Genomic DNA, 14,682 nt, shown 5'->3' on the forward strand with positions numbered 1-14,682 from the left:
AAATTCAATCTATACACAACAATGGAATTCAATAGGAATCCAGGGAAAGGGAAGAAGTGGACAAAACAGATTGAAGTTTAACTTATCATTTTCCAAATACCCCAAATACCTAAAACACATCAAAAACAAAAAAACATTTACTTTATCAGTTTTTGTTTGTTTTTGTTTTTGTTTTTGTTTTTGAGACAGAGTCTCACTTTGTTGCCCAGGCTGGAGTGCAGTGGCACGATCTCGGCTCACTGCAACCTTTGCCGCCTGGGTTCAAGTGATTATCCTGCCTCAGCCTCTCATGTAGCTGGAATTATAGGCACAGGCCACCATGCCCAACTAATTTTTGTATTTTTAGTAGCGATGGGGTTTCACCAAGCTGGCCAGGCTAGTCTTGAACTCCTGACCTCAGGTGATTCACCTGCTTTGGCCTCCCAAAGTGCTGGGATTACAGGCGTGAGCCACCACACCCGGCCTGGTTTACTGAATATAAATAGCTTAAATAGGGGTGTTACCCAGATTCCAGAAAAATAATACAGATATTTGGATAAATTAGGTAACTTTTGGTTATTTTTGTGCCATAAATCTAAAAACTTTATTAGTTTACTTATCACTAATATACCTGTCAAACTGTTGCTATGGAGCTTTCTACCATCAGGATATACAACCAAAGAAAAAAGGATTACTCAGAGTAGTAAAGAGTTTGGGAATGGGATACAGTGGACATATGACCCACCCTTTTGGGACTGCAGTGCCAAACCCGGAAATCACCTGTGTTTCACCAATCAGAACATCCTGTTTTTATTTTTTAATGGACATGCTTTTGTATCACGTACATCATTATGTTAATGGTTGGTAGCCATAAAACTTTTTTTTTGCTTACATCTACCTGTGTCTACTCTTTCAAATTTGTACAGAAAACCCAGCTCTGAGTGTATATCTTGATCTGGGAGAAACTAGCTATCCTTGAATATGCTTGGATAGTCCAAGGGTTCCTATCTTGACTATTTTAATGCCAGTTTAGTGAGCTAAGAAATGAACTAGAAACCAGAATGCTAGTTAGTGCTAAAACGGACACACTGAGTGACCACAGGACTTCCTTCTTGGCCAAATTGAGAGAGGAGACTGTCATGAACAATATTAATATTAATGAAGCAAAACACTCAGATGATTTAGATGACAGCAGTAACTTCACTATGTTTTTTCCCATTTGTGCTGTGTGTATGTGTGCGTGTGTGTGTGTGTGTGTCTGTGTGGTGCTTGATAATTTTTTATGGCCCTATGTGTCCATCCAGGTGAGAAAATATAATTGAGGTCTAAGGCTTCCCTAGAAAGAATCTTAGAGATCATGCATTGTATCTGTATCTCAACTTACTTTTTTTATTTCTAAGATAATATTCTCCTAAATATTCAAACAATAATATAAGTTGTTTCTTTGCCTTTTGACCACCACCCAATTCCACTTTCCTTCCCAAAAATAACCAATGTTAATTAGTTATGTGTTCTACTCCTTTTCTGTACAGATACACAGAAATAAATACAACCGAGGCTGGGTGTGGTTGGCTCATGCCTGCAATTTCAGCACTTTGGGAGGCCGAGGAGGGAAGATCACTTGAGCACAGGAGTCTAAGACCAGCCTGGGCAACATAGCAAGACCTTGTCTCTGCAAGAAATTTTAAAAAATTAGCTGGGCATGGTGGTGCATGCCTATCATCGCACCTACCCCAGAGGCTGAGGTGGGAGGACTGCTTGAGCACAGGAATTTGAGGCTGCAGTGAGCTAAGATGGCACCACTGCACTCTAACCTGGGCGACAGGGCTAAAAAAAAAAAAATTATATGTACACACACACACACATACACGCAACTGCAATAACATATCTTTTTTTTTTCTTTTTTTTTTTTAAGACGGAGTCTCACTCTATTGCCCAGGCTGGAGTGCAGTGGCACGATCTCGGCTCACTGCAAGCTCTGCCTCCCGGGTTCATGCCATTCTCCTGCTTCAGCCTCCCGAGTAGCTGGGACTACAGGTGCCTGCCACCATGCCCGGCTAATTTTCTGTATTTTTAGTAGAGACGGGGTTTCACCGTGTTAGCCAGGATGGTCTGCGATCTCCTGACTTCGTGATCCGCCGGCCTTGGGCTCCCAAAGTGCTGGGATTGCAGGCGTGAGCCACCACGCCTGGCCCAATTGTTATTTATTGAACAGAGTTTGAAGAAACTGAAAGTCTCCATTTCGGTGGCCAAAACCGCAATTACTTTTGCACCAACCTAATACTTTAAAACAAACAACAACAACAACAACAAAAACACAGTTGTTATTCAAACATAAATTCAACTGGCGCTCACTTTTGTTTTCACTTAAGTTAATCAGATGTTCATGTTACTATGAAGTTGACTAGTTAATTTGTAATGAATAACTAGTTAATTTGTAATGAATAATATTTCACTGAGTAGTCAAGCCCTCTTTCCACTAAACCAAGCTGCTTCTTACTGTACTAAACCCCGGGCTCTCTCTAAACTTTCAGGTGTTCCACTCCTCGTCACCTTCCCCTAGATCCTGAGTGGGGTTCACTCTTAGCTCCCTCGGGGGCCACTTCTCAACACTTACAGAGCTCCTATTGACCTGGCGCGGTGGCTCACGCCTGTAATCCCAGCACTCTGGCAGGCCGAGGTGGGCGGATCACCTGAGGTCGGGAGTTCGAGACCAGCCTGACCAACATGGAGAAACCCTGTCTCTACTAAAAATACAAAAAATTAGCCAGGCGTGGTGGCGCATGCCTGTAATCCCAGCTACTCGGGAGGCTGAGATAGGAGAATTGCTTGAACCTGGCAGGCGGAGGTTGGGTGAGCCGAGATCGTGCCATTGCACTCTAGCCTGGGCAACAAGAGCGAAACTCTGTCTCCAAAAAAAAGAAAGAAAAAAAAGAAGACTTCCTATCTCCACCTGGGTCCCCAAGAGGTAAGAGGTATCTCCTTTTCTCCTGAGCCTAGGTCACCTCGGGGTCCCCCGAAGTTCCCCAGAAGAGGCTGCACAAGTCAGGACAAGAAGTCCAGGAAATGGGGGGTCGCCGATGACCACGCCCCGGGGCTCTGTTTGGGAACCCCCAAAATTTACTGAGGTGGAAAGATTGCGGGGTCATTGTGGGGTCAGGCTGAGGGGGCCGGGCCCAGCCCTATTCACGTGACCCGGCCCCAGGGAGAGGAGTTTGTTCACCCACCAGAGGGAACGCCCGACGCGAAGGCAGTGGGGAACCCTCCTTTCCCGGGGAGTCCTGGGCGTTGCTCTCCCACCCCGGCCGTGACGCAATCTCTGCGCGCCGGGGGCGGGACGCGCTTGACGCCATCTCCGGGCGCCCGGCTGGGGGGGGAGCTGGGTGTGGGGCGGCTCCGGGGCCGGGGATGGCGGCGGCCGCGGTTGCGGCGGCTCCGGGACGAGTGAGTGGATCCTGGGAAGCGCTGTGAAATGGGCTGGTGAGTGTCCCTGGAAGTGGTGGCCGCCGGGGCCAGGCAGGCCTGGGGTCGGTGCTCCGGAGGAAGTGGCCCTCAGGAGCCCGTTGCTCCGGCGGGCCGGGGCCCATGAACCGTGGACAGACGGAGGGGAGAGGCCGCACCTAGACCCCCTCACGCTTCTCTCTGGCCTGTCCTGGAAGGCGGCCTCAGGACCCGGCGCCCCGGAGGCTGTGTGCCTGCGAGCCAAGGTGTCCGAGTCTGTGGGGCGGGAAGGGCCCCCAAACAAGGAAGCGTCGCCTGCAGGGCCTCGCCCCTGCCCCCTTGGTGAAGGGTGGACCCCCTACTCTCTAAACGCAGAATTCCCAATTTCGAGCCCTACCCTTGTTGGATCAAGGATTGCGGGACCACTGGGAGCCATAACCATAGTCTCTGACAAGCTTCTCCCTTTCGGTCGGGCGCACCTCTCGCCCGCAGAGAATTTGGGTCTCCAGCTGGGTTCAGCCCCTTGATTCCGACCCAAGCGTGATGAGGAGCTTGGTTCCGGGCTCTGCTAGCAGCGTTGGCAACTCTCCTGAACAGCCTGTTAGCTCGGTTGGGGTCACAAGCTGCGTTTTCCCTTTGAGATGCTCAGTGAGGTTCTCGAGAGGCGGAGGTTTCGGATTCTTAAGTGTGTTTTGCGTTGTGGGAACCTGGCGCAGAGGCTTGGTTCTTTGTTGTCCTTTCTGCAGACCTTTTGCCTCTTTCGGTCCCTTTACTAGCCTGTGTTTGCTAACTTCTGGGTGACCTGGAGGCAGGTTTTCTTTGAAGTTTTCGTTACAGAAAGCAAGGATCATTTTGGGATTGAAGTGTGACCCCAGTTTCTGTTGGGAATGAAGAAGAAAGCAAGCTGCTTTTCAGTTACTAAAGCTGCTTGTGGAGAAAAGAGTCATTATTTATGCCACTGTGTAATAATATGTGTTTGTGGAATTAGGAATTTGTCTTCCCACTGTGTTTTCCTATCCTTCCACCTTTTGTGTACACCTGCACCTTGCCAATCTTAAGAGAGAAATGTTGCATTCGGTTTGGGTTGAGGCTTAGAGTGTTCGATAGGACTTGGACAGGATAGTCAGTTTCTCAGAGCACTCACTCATCTGTACTGCCTTCTCTGTTTTCAGAGGTTAAGGCTCCATTCTTTTCTCGCTTTGCGTTTCTGGCAAGTGTAGATTCACATAGTGATGGTTTAGTGGTAGTTTTGTTTCACCAGTGTTAGCCAGCTGAGGACCAAGGCAATATTTTCAGTTTCTTTCATACCTGATTCAGCACTTGGTATACTGTCACTCAGAAAATTTTACATACACACACACATAGCTCATTTTTTTTTTAACCCTGAAAATCTCTTAGTAAGTCTTCTTCTTGAGTGACTCCCCCCTGACCTCTTTTTCTGCCCCAGAAACATAAATAATTGTTCTTTTTCATCTAGTGCTGCTTTTTTTCATTTAAATAACTCCACATTTATGTTTTCATAGGCCCAGAATAAAGGGGAAATCCATAGAGTTGATTTTTCCTGCTTCCCATTGTTCGTATGGGAACAGTATTAAAGCTTCCATTTTTATTTGTGCATTTATCTGAAATTTGGATTGGAGCAAATTTAACCTTTGGGGAACAGGCACAGGTAGATGTTAGGGAAGTGATGTTACGGAAAACCAATGAAATTTGATACATGGAAATTTTTTTTCAGGGATGTCTTCTTACAAGTTGGAGCATTAGAGATGTTTTTCTCTCTGTTCAACTGCCTGGGCACTCTGGGTAAATGTACTGTTTACCTGTGGAGAAGAAGATGAGGCAAGGACGTGTATACTCTAATGCTTTGGAATTACCTTTCATGGTGACCGTGGGGAGAATTAGAGGTCAGTCAGCCGCTTACTCCATTCCTGTTTCTATCTTCTAGGCTCCCGAGCCAGCCGGGAGGACACTTACTACAGCTGCTCAGAAGCACCACTGGAAACTCAGGTAATACCGGCACTTTGAATTCCTTGTTTCAGGAAAATATCTGGGATGTCACAGTGGAAAAACAGAACAGAATGTAATATAGAAAGCTCTTTTCAGATCCAAAGAACTGGAACCTGGTTGGAAGAAATAGGCAGCAAAGTTCATGTGCACTGAAGTGTTCAGACCAAAATGTTGCTTTATAACAATGGACAAAAGCATTTGTGAAAGGTGACAATAAGAGAAAAGGGAAAGAGAACTTTCTTATGACTCATACAGATACGGGGAAAAAAACAGGCATGTTTAGAGGAATGGAACCAGAATTTCATGGAGTGGTGCCTGGAGCAGACCTACAGTGGAGAAGGAGCTATTGGTAAAAGAAAGCACAAAGAAAAAAGAAAAGGAATGAATAGAGAAGGCAAATTGAAGGTGATCATTGAGAAGAAAAGAAGCCTTTTGAGACTAGGGAACCGGAAGTGTACGTAAGGTCAGAAGAATTTAGAATTTTGTTGTTCTTTGGTGAAGAGGAGAAACAAGTTGACAGCAAACTAGTTTAATCACTTTCACTATATAGAGGCTGAGTTAAAATGTATTATTTCATGGGTCAAAGATGTTAATTTTCATAACCTGGTTAGGGAGCAAAGTCTTAAAAACAAAAAAAAACACAAGCAGACCTGAGGGTTTTGGCACCTAGGTCCTTGAGGTACTGATGAGATGAGGCAAAGGAGGAAGAGAGTTTTTAGCCAGGCTTGGGATAGTAGTAGGTGAGATCATAACCCAAATTAGGCTACAGAAAGGAAGCAAGGATGAGGTCATATGTTCAGGAAAGAAGGTGGCACATTCATGTTTGGTAGCAAAAGGAGAAACTTAAGAAAAAGAGCCAGCAGGAGGCTGGGCGCTGTGGCTCACACCCGTAATCCCAGCACTTTGGGAGGCTGTGGTGGGCGGATCACCCAAGGGCAGGCGTTCGAGACTAGCCTGGCCAACATGGTGAAACCCCATCTCTACTAAAAATACAAAGTTAGCCAGGCGTGGTGGTGCATGCCTGTAGTCCTAGCTACTTGGGAGGCTGAGGCAGGAGAGTTGCTTGAACCCGGGAGGCGGAGGTTGCAGTGAGCTGAGATTGCACCATGTACTGTGGCCAGGGCAACAAGAGCAAAACTCCATGTGTTTAAAAAAAAAAAAAAAAAGCAAAAGAGCCAGCAGGAAAGACCATGTGTTCAAAGCCCACTTTGGGAAGAAGGCAGAAAAGAGACAAGGTGCTTATGAGACACATGACTAACCGTGAAGCTGTTGGTCTCCCTGGGCTTGTGGAGCCCACAGGTTATTTGTGCATTGGTGAATGCTTGTCCCTGTAGCTCTTTGTGCCTTGTGATTTCCCCGACTGTTTCTCTCATGTCCCAGGCTGGATGAGTTGGGGGTAGCCTCCTTGTCTGCCCCTTTCTCTTTCCTCCTTATTTTCTAACAGTCCCCTTTGTTACATCTTCCTCCATGGCACAGTTCTTTCTATTTCCTTTGTCTTGGCTCATCCCTAGGTTACTTTTCTTTGCCTCTGATTTGTTCCCTAATAGATGTGGGCGCCCCAGCCAGAAGCAGAGAGGGGTACAGGGAAGCTACAGAGAAGCCCCTTCTGATGCCCCAGGGAGCAAGTCGACTCCTTCCAGGCTCCAGGAACACCACAAAGCAATATGAAACCTGTTCATGAAAGGAGTCAGGAATGCCTTCCACCAAAGAAACGAGACCTCCCCGTGACCAGCGAGGATATGGGGAGAACTACCAGCTGCTCCACTAACCACACACCCTCCAGTGATGCTTCTGAATGGTCCCGAGGGGTTGTGGTGGCTGGGCAGAGCCAGGCAGGAGCCAGAGTCAGCCTGGGGGGTGATGGAGCTGAGGCCATCACCGGTCTGACAGTGGACCAGTATGGCATGCTGTATAAGGTGGCTGTGCCGCCTGCCACCTTTTCACCAACTGGCCTCCCATCTGTGGTGAATATGAGTCCCTTGCCCCCAACGTTTAATGTAGCGTCTTCACTAATTCAACATCCAGGCATCCACTATCCTCCAATCCACTATGCTCAGCTCCCATCCACCTCGCTGCAGTTCATTGGGTCTCCTTATAGCCTTCCCTATGCTGTGCCACCTAATTTCCTACCGAGTCCCCTCCTATCTCCTTCTGCCAACCTTGCCACCTCTCACCTTCCACACTTTGTGCCATATGCCTCACTTCTGGCAGAAGGAGCCACTCCTCCCCCACAGGCTCCCTCCCCGGCCCACTCATTTAACAAAGCTCCCTCTGCCACCTCCCCATCTGGGCAATTGCCACATCATTCAAGTACTCAGCCGCTGGACCTTGCTCCAGGTCGGATGCCCATTTATTATCAGATGTCCAGGCTACCTGCTGGGTATACTTTGCATGAAACCCCTCCAGCAGGTGCCAGCCCAGTTCTTACCCCTCAGGAGAGCCAGTCTGCTCTGGAAGCAGCTGCTGCGAATGGAGGACAGAGACCACGAGAGCGAAATTTAGTAAGACGGGAAAGTGAAGCCCTTGACTCCCCCAACAGCAAGGGTGAAGGCCAGGGACTGGTGCCAGTGGTAGAATGTGTGGTGGATGGACAGTTTTCAGGTTCTCAGACTCCACGGGTAGAGGTAGCGGCACCAGCACACCGGGGGACCCCGGACACTGACCTTGAGGTCCAGCGGGTGGTTGGCGCTTTAGCTTCTCAGGACTATCGTGTGGTGGCAGCTCAGAGGAAGGAGGAACCCAGCCCCCTCAACCTATCCCATCATACCCCCGACCATCAGGGTGACGGGCGAGGGTCAGCCAGGAACCCTGCAGAGCTGGCAGAGAAAAGTCAGGCCCGTGGGTTCTACCCTCAGTCCCATCAGGAACCAGTAAAACATAGACCTTTACCCAAAGCAATGGTTGTAGCCAATGGCAACCTGGTGCCCACTGGAACTGACTCAGGCCTGCTGCCTGTGGGCTCGGAGATCTTGGTAGCATCAAGTCTGGACGTGCAGGCCAGAGCCACCTTCCCAGACAAGGAGCCAACGCCGCCCCCCATTACCTCCTCCCACTTGCCTTCCCATTTCATGAAAGGCGCCATCATCCAGCTGGCTACGGGAGAGCTGAAGCGGGTGGAGGACCTCCAGACCCAGGATTTTGTGCGCAGTGCCGAAGTGAGCGGGGGGCTGAAGATTGACTCTAGCACGGTCGTGGACATTCAGGAGAGCCAATGGCCTGGATTTGTCATGCTGCATTTTGTGGTTGGTGAGCAGCAGAGCAAAGTGAGCATCGAAGTGCCCCCCGAGCACCCCTTCTTTGTATATGGCCAGGGTTGGTCCTCTTGCAGCCCTGGGCGGACGACACAACTCTTCTCTCTGCCCTGCCATCGGCTACAGGTGGGAGATGTCTGCATCTCTATCAGTTTACAGAGCTTGAACAGTAACTCAGTTTCTCAGGCCAGCTGTGCTCCCCCAAGCCAGCTGGGTCCCCCCCGAGAAAGGCCTGAGAGGACGGTCTTGGGATCCAGAGAGCTATGTGACAGTGAGGGGAAGAGCCAGCCGGCAGGAGAGGGCTCCCGTGTGGTAGAGCCTTCCCAGCCTGAGTCCAGTGCTCAGGCCTGCTGGCCAGCCCCGAGCTTCCAAAGATACAGCATGCAAGGGGAGGAGGCACGGGCTGCGCTGCTCCGTCCCTCTTTCATTCCACAGGAGGTAAAGCTGTCCATTGAAGGGCGTTCCAATGCGGGAAAATGAACCTCTTCCCCAGACCAGGACTGGGGCTTTACCCCAGAGCCTCGCCTCCCCGCCGTGAGCAGGCAGAGGATTTGCACACGCCGAGCAGGGAATGGCTTTCTTGGCAGTGAGATTTGGGGGAAAGGGGAGGCATGAAGTCAGCCTCCCAAGGCAGGATCTGTTGCTCATTACCCCATGGCGTCCTTTCAGGACAACCCCAGAGGGTGTTGTGATGGGGAGCAGCAGGCCTGGGGCAAGGAAGGAAGGGGGTGCACACAGGAGAAGAAACATTCCAAAATCAGGGCCTCCCTGTTCTTTCCTCCCCATCCCTAGCTCCTGCAAGAGAAAGTCCAGGCTTTGGGAGCAGATGGCAGAGGGAGGGAGTAAAGAAAGAGCCAAAAATGATGATCCACAGCTTATAGTAGCAGTTAAACTGTCAGAAGTTTTTTTTCTTTTTTGTGGTAGAAGGGCAGGAGGCCCCAAGGTTGGAAATAAGAGGGTTCCCACCCAGAACCCTTCTTGTGAGAGATGCGCACTTTAAAGGGTGATTTTGTTCCAGATGTCTATGGCTGGGTGTGTGGGGGAGGAGCACTCTCATCTGCGGGACTCTGCTTGATCCTCTGCTTCATAGCCCTTCCCCATCTCTCCTCACCATTCTGCCTACAAGGCTTCTAGCAGCACGGGGGCCCGGAGGGAGAGCCCCTTCAGGGTTCAGAGTGAAGTACTACCTTGCCAGGGACTCAGTCAGGGGACTTTGGGAGAAAGACTTGATAGCCAGGCTGACTGGGTTCTAGGCAGGCCCTCTGGAAAGGTAGCTCACCTAACAAAGCTCCTCCAACTCAGCATGCCAGACCCACTTTGAAATCTCACAGAATCTTGCTGGTAATGGTGACTTTAGAAAGAGCTAGTAGACCCTTTTTCCCAGGCACCGACCCCCCACCTTTGTCTGTGTTGTGCCCAAGTGCCTGCGCCACCCCCACCCTCCTGCTGCCCTGACCGCTGCATGGTGTCGTGACCTGGGCCTCATTTGTAGCTGCACTGCCTTTCCTTGTCTGCAAAGTTGGTTTTGTCCACTCTGACCAAGACCTCTAGTTTTTGGTGGGTAGGGGTCTCTCTGGTTTCCCCTTCAGCTATAATCTCTATTTTTAAAATCTCAAAATCATGTCCCCTCCACTTCCACTGCCAAACAGCTTGGTGAAGAAACAAGAAGGGAACTATGCCCTGGGCCAGGGCGAATGCGTGGCTGGGCAGTGCCCATCATGGCATTTTCACACGTCCCATATGCCCCTCCCGTCTTATTCCACTGCTTCTCCCAGCATTCTGGTGCCTCCAAGCCATCCCCTCCCACCACCAGCTCTAAGATTCTAGGATAGTCTTGATAACATTTCAATACCTGAATAGATGTCATTTTGTGGTGGTATATTCCTCTGCAAAAAGTATTTTCAATCTTGGTTGCATTTGCACCCCCCCTACCCCCCACCAATGTCTTAATCCCACATTTTCTTCACAACTTTTAGCATCAGCTCAGACCGTGGGGTTCCACTGGGTATTGGGAATTAGGCTCCCCCACTAGCTTTCAGGTGGGTAAGTTTTTTTGTTTGTTTTTTGGGGGTCTTTAGACTCTTGAAGGCAACTCAGGGTATTGTCCACGCAGCTCTCTGGTTAGACTTCTCCCAGGCTGTGATCCTGGCATGTCCTTTATAAGGTATACTTGGATTGGCCGAGACCTGGCCTGGCATCAGGAGTCCAAACCTCTGAGGTCTGATCTCTGCTCTGTCAAGGACTTTCGGCAAGTCTCATGACCTCTGGCTCTTTCACTTCCTCCCCACCTGCCAAATGGGGATAAATAATCTTACCTACCTCCTGGGGGGAGGGGAAGTTCTGAGAATGGAGTCATTCTTAGTGTTCAGGTGCTAAAGGTTGTTCTCCTGGGGGAACAGAGTGACTGAAACTGGCTTGTTTGCTACAAGCCCTACACTCCACTCTCTCATTCCTTGAAAGCAGTTGCCTGGTCAGTCAGCTTTTGGGGGTCCATCAAAGGAAGTTGCTGACCTGACCGTGAGTGCTTCAGTATCTGGTTTGTGTCAGAACCAGACACCAACTTTGTACTGCATTTGGGATCATATCTTTCCCCTTCTCTGTCCCCCATTCTCTGAATGCTGCTTTCTCTGGCTTGTTTCCTACAGTGGGGGCCTGTGGGGTTGAGTCTTGAGGAATCCCCTCAAATGAGGAGAAGGCCTTGGGAGAAGGCCTTATCTCTGGCTGTTTCATGAGCAACTCATTCCTAGAGTTCATTGTTTGCACGGGTTTCTCACAAGCGTCCTTCCTCATAGGAAGGCTCATCAACTGAATTTAGTGACATGTACACAGTAGATGCTCAAGCAGTGTCTGTAGGGACACAAGCTGAGCTTTCTCCTTATGGGGCAAACCTATGTCTAACCAGATACAGACCAATTAGTTTAGATCAAATCACCTTCCACTTCAGCTACTTGTGACTTTCCAACCTGGTAACTTCCACTGAATTCTGGAAAGAGAAATTCTTGAGGACCCTGGCAAGTTGGGCCCTGACCTTTCTGTTGCTGTCTCTTGCTGGTGAAGCAATACCAGCAGTTCCTGTAATACCACAATATCGTTCCATGCATATATAACATATTAATACTTGATTTTGCTGAGCTGCAAAGGTATCTGTCATAAAATATGGTCCCCAGGAAAAGAATCTCTGTGCTCTAAATCTCCGTCAGAGCTGTGGCCTCCCCCTTGCCTTTAACCTCTAGTTTAGTCTTTTCCTCCAGGCATGAAAAATATGACTAACCTGTGGTGTGTCCATTCTTCCTTATAGGAATTTCCTGAGTTTGCAGGAGACATGAGAGCAGTTTTTAGAGAGTATTTTAGTGGGAAGTTGCCAACTTTTTAAGAATGAGCAGTTGACAAGGGCCAGAGCCTGTCCCTTGTCAGCAGTAGGACGTTTCCAGCTCTTAGGAATAGAAAGGAGGACTGCTGACTGTCTGGCGCTGTATAAAAATGTGTATACCAGTTTGGGAATAGGGGAACCCAGTCATGGATGGATAATAAGCCAAGTCTTGAATCATTCCTATCAAGATTAGTATACATGAGGAAGAGGTGGCATGGGGGGAAGGGGCTCTGGGAGTTCAGAGCTGAGTACTTGTACCTGAGGGGAGGGCCCCCAGCCAATCTGGGCTGATCCTTCTATATTCTTGGTCCCAGTTGGTCATAACACCAAGGGCTTTGCCCTGCGCTGCTTTGCCACTGCTGCTGTCCGCTCACTGTCCTGCCTGCTGTCCTCTACAGCTCCCTATCCTTCCATGTCTTTGGCCATGTAGATTAAGTGTAGGCGTCCGGTTCATTCTTACCTGTGTTAGGCCATGTTATTTTATAGCGAAATCATGTTCAATAGGGATGGTATGAAATGCTGCTGGTGGGCTGGTAAATCCAAAGGGATAAGGCTTCAGTGCTGTTGGGAGCCCTTTGGCTCCAAATGTCTCACTGTCTTGAGGGAGAAACAAGCAGGTTTCTACTAGTGGTGTCTTCTGTTGTATTAACTTCTTTCCTTTGTGGTATCTTGTATCCTGTTTTAAAAACTAAATGAAGGGAACCACATTAGGGCCCATGCCAGCATCCCAGTGAAGTTCGTCCAGCTCCAGTTAGGTGGATTCTGGAGTTCGGAGAGGGTTTAAAGTTTGGCTGAAATAGCACCTCAAGTGGGGTTTAGTTTTATTTTTACCTGTGGGCATCATGGGCGATTTAGGGGGAAGCACAGGATGGTGGTGTGGTTTAAACCTGCAGCAAGCAGGCATATTGAAGAGTTGAGTGATCACGCTGGAGATGAAGGGTTGGACATGGATTGACTGGGAAAAGGCCTGGGTCCATTGGAGTGAAGATAACCTAGTCGATTGAATTGGCCATGGGAAGTTAGGTCACAGTCTTATAAACAAAGTAAATAGGACAGAGACTAAGTTTTAGGGAGACATCTTGGCCTCCTAGGCTAAGTTTACTAAACCACACTGAAGCTATAGTACCTTCCAGATGGGCAAAAGTGTACACTACAGTTGAGGAGCTGAACCTTATTAGGTTGGATGTCGATCAGGAACCTGTTTGCCCTTTGCTGGGAAGCCTTCACTCTCCAGCTTTCCTGGGGTAGGGAAGGTCTCCCACATTATGCAATAATAAAATAAGCATCTGGGTCTTTGCAGCTGTCAGTTGCTCTTTCAACTCTAGGATCCATCTTTGGACCAGAAGCCTGGTCTGTGCCTAGGATGACACTGGCCTCAGAGATGCTAGAGTCGACTGCACTCTCTCCTTAGCTGCAGACTATGCACAGTGCCTGGGGCGGAAGGAGGAGAGGTGTTGCGGTTTGCCCTGCTGCCTCCCCAGCAGGAACAATAGTCATAAATGCACTTTTCACACTAAAGGTTTCTTTATTAGTTCTCCAGTTAAACCTAGATCCCTCCCTGGTAGATTGCGAACTCAAAGTTTTGTGATCCCAAAGCCATTCCACTGCAAATGCCCAGCAGTGAAGATGGCCTCAAATTGGGTTCCTGCCTGCAGTGTGTGTGGCAGCAGCCCATGTGCCTTTATCTATTGTCAAACTTGCAAGCATTTATTTGTCTTTATGACTGTCATGGGGACTGAGGTTCTTCAGAGAGAGAGTGTGAGCTGATGACACAGTGGTTTTACACCCACCCCCTGGACAGGGAGTTTGCACGTAGTTGTGAGCTGTGAGTGGTTAGTGCATTGCTGGTATTGCTGAAGGCAGGGTTGATCCCTCACTTGACTGATACTTGCATTCAAGAGAATCTAGATTGTGTTGGGGGAGGGACTGACTGTACTCATGGCTAATTTAAAGTATTAAAATAAGGCTGTCCCCTACAACCTTCTTAGTCATACAGGATCCCTGTAGCCAAAACAGTATATGATCCAGCTGCAGAGAGCAGACTGCTCTCAGCTTGCACAGCACCTTAGGCGAGGGAAGAATATACGGATAGGGAATGGGGTGGAGAAAGGATGGGAATGTTGTCATCCAGGTGGCTTTAGGGTCCTAAGGAGTGGAGAAGGATGGCACTGGGGAGGTCTGGATGGATCTGTGTAGGAGTTCCCTGTAGATAAATTACTGATCCCCCATCTACTATCCCCAGTATGTAATGGCTGAATTAATATGTAATCAACTGCATTGTATCTAAAGCCTTAGAACTAGTCAGGTGCTCCCTCCACCCAATACCATTTCTTACCCTCTAATCCTACCTGATCTTTAACAAAGCATTAATAATTCTAAGGATAATCTCTATTTTGTTGTGCTTTTTTGTAACTGTTTTAAATAAATCAATTTGTACTGTATATTTGTACTTTTGTGAGATCCTTTTTGCTGTTTTACCATTTTAAGTCTCTGTACTTGGCTACACACAGATTGTATTTTTATTGTTAATGCTCTTCTTATGGATACCTGCATTTAACTTGTGGACTATGTAAACACAATATCTATCAATATCTATATATCTATATATCTATCTATATAAACTACTAGCTTTTC

The 14,682-nt window shown here is 48.5% G+C and overlaps 2 protein-coding genes across 2 annotated transcripts in view; one reads left to right on the plus strand and one right to left on the minus strand.

The window, feature by feature from the left end:
• The window catches only part of AP1G1 (adaptor related protein complex 1 subunit gamma 1), a 115,238-nt gene extending 111,961 nt beyond the window's left edge, over positions 1 to 3,277 (minus strand). The window contains exon 1 of the mRNA XM_063700315.1: positions 3,207 to 3,277. The gene's annotated coding sequence lies outside the window, so the exon portion shown is untranslated. The remainder of the gene's footprint in view (positions 1 to 3,206) is intronic.
• A 53-nt stretch (positions 3,278 to 3,330) lies between these two features.
• Positions 3,331 to 14,682, plus strand: ATXN1L (ataxin 1 like). Its single transcript, XM_004057963.5, has 3 exons — positions 3,331 to 3,459; positions 5,366 to 5,427; positions 6,975 to 14,682. The coding sequence occupies exon 3, from the start codon at positions 7,092 to 7,094 to the stop codon at positions 9,156 to 9,158; it is 2,067 nt and encodes a 688-aa protein (XP_004058011.5). The 5' UTR covers positions 3,331 to 3,459; positions 5,366 to 5,427; positions 6,975 to 7,091; the 3' UTR covers positions 9,159 to 14,682.

This window comes from Gorilla gorilla, chromosome 18 (genome assembly GCF_029281585.2).
Source record: "Gorilla gorilla gorilla isolate KB3781 chromosome 18, NHGRI_mGorGor1-v2.1_pri, whole genome shotgun sequence".
In the NCBI taxonomy this organism is placed as follows: domain Eukaryota; kingdom Metazoa; phylum Chordata; class Mammalia; order Primates; family Hominidae; genus Gorilla; species Gorilla gorilla.

Coding starts and splice junctions, on each gene's coding strand:
- ATXN1L (XM_004057963.5), top strand. CDS start 7,092: ATGAAACCTGTTCATGAAAGGAGTCAGGAATGCCTTCCACCAAAGAAA.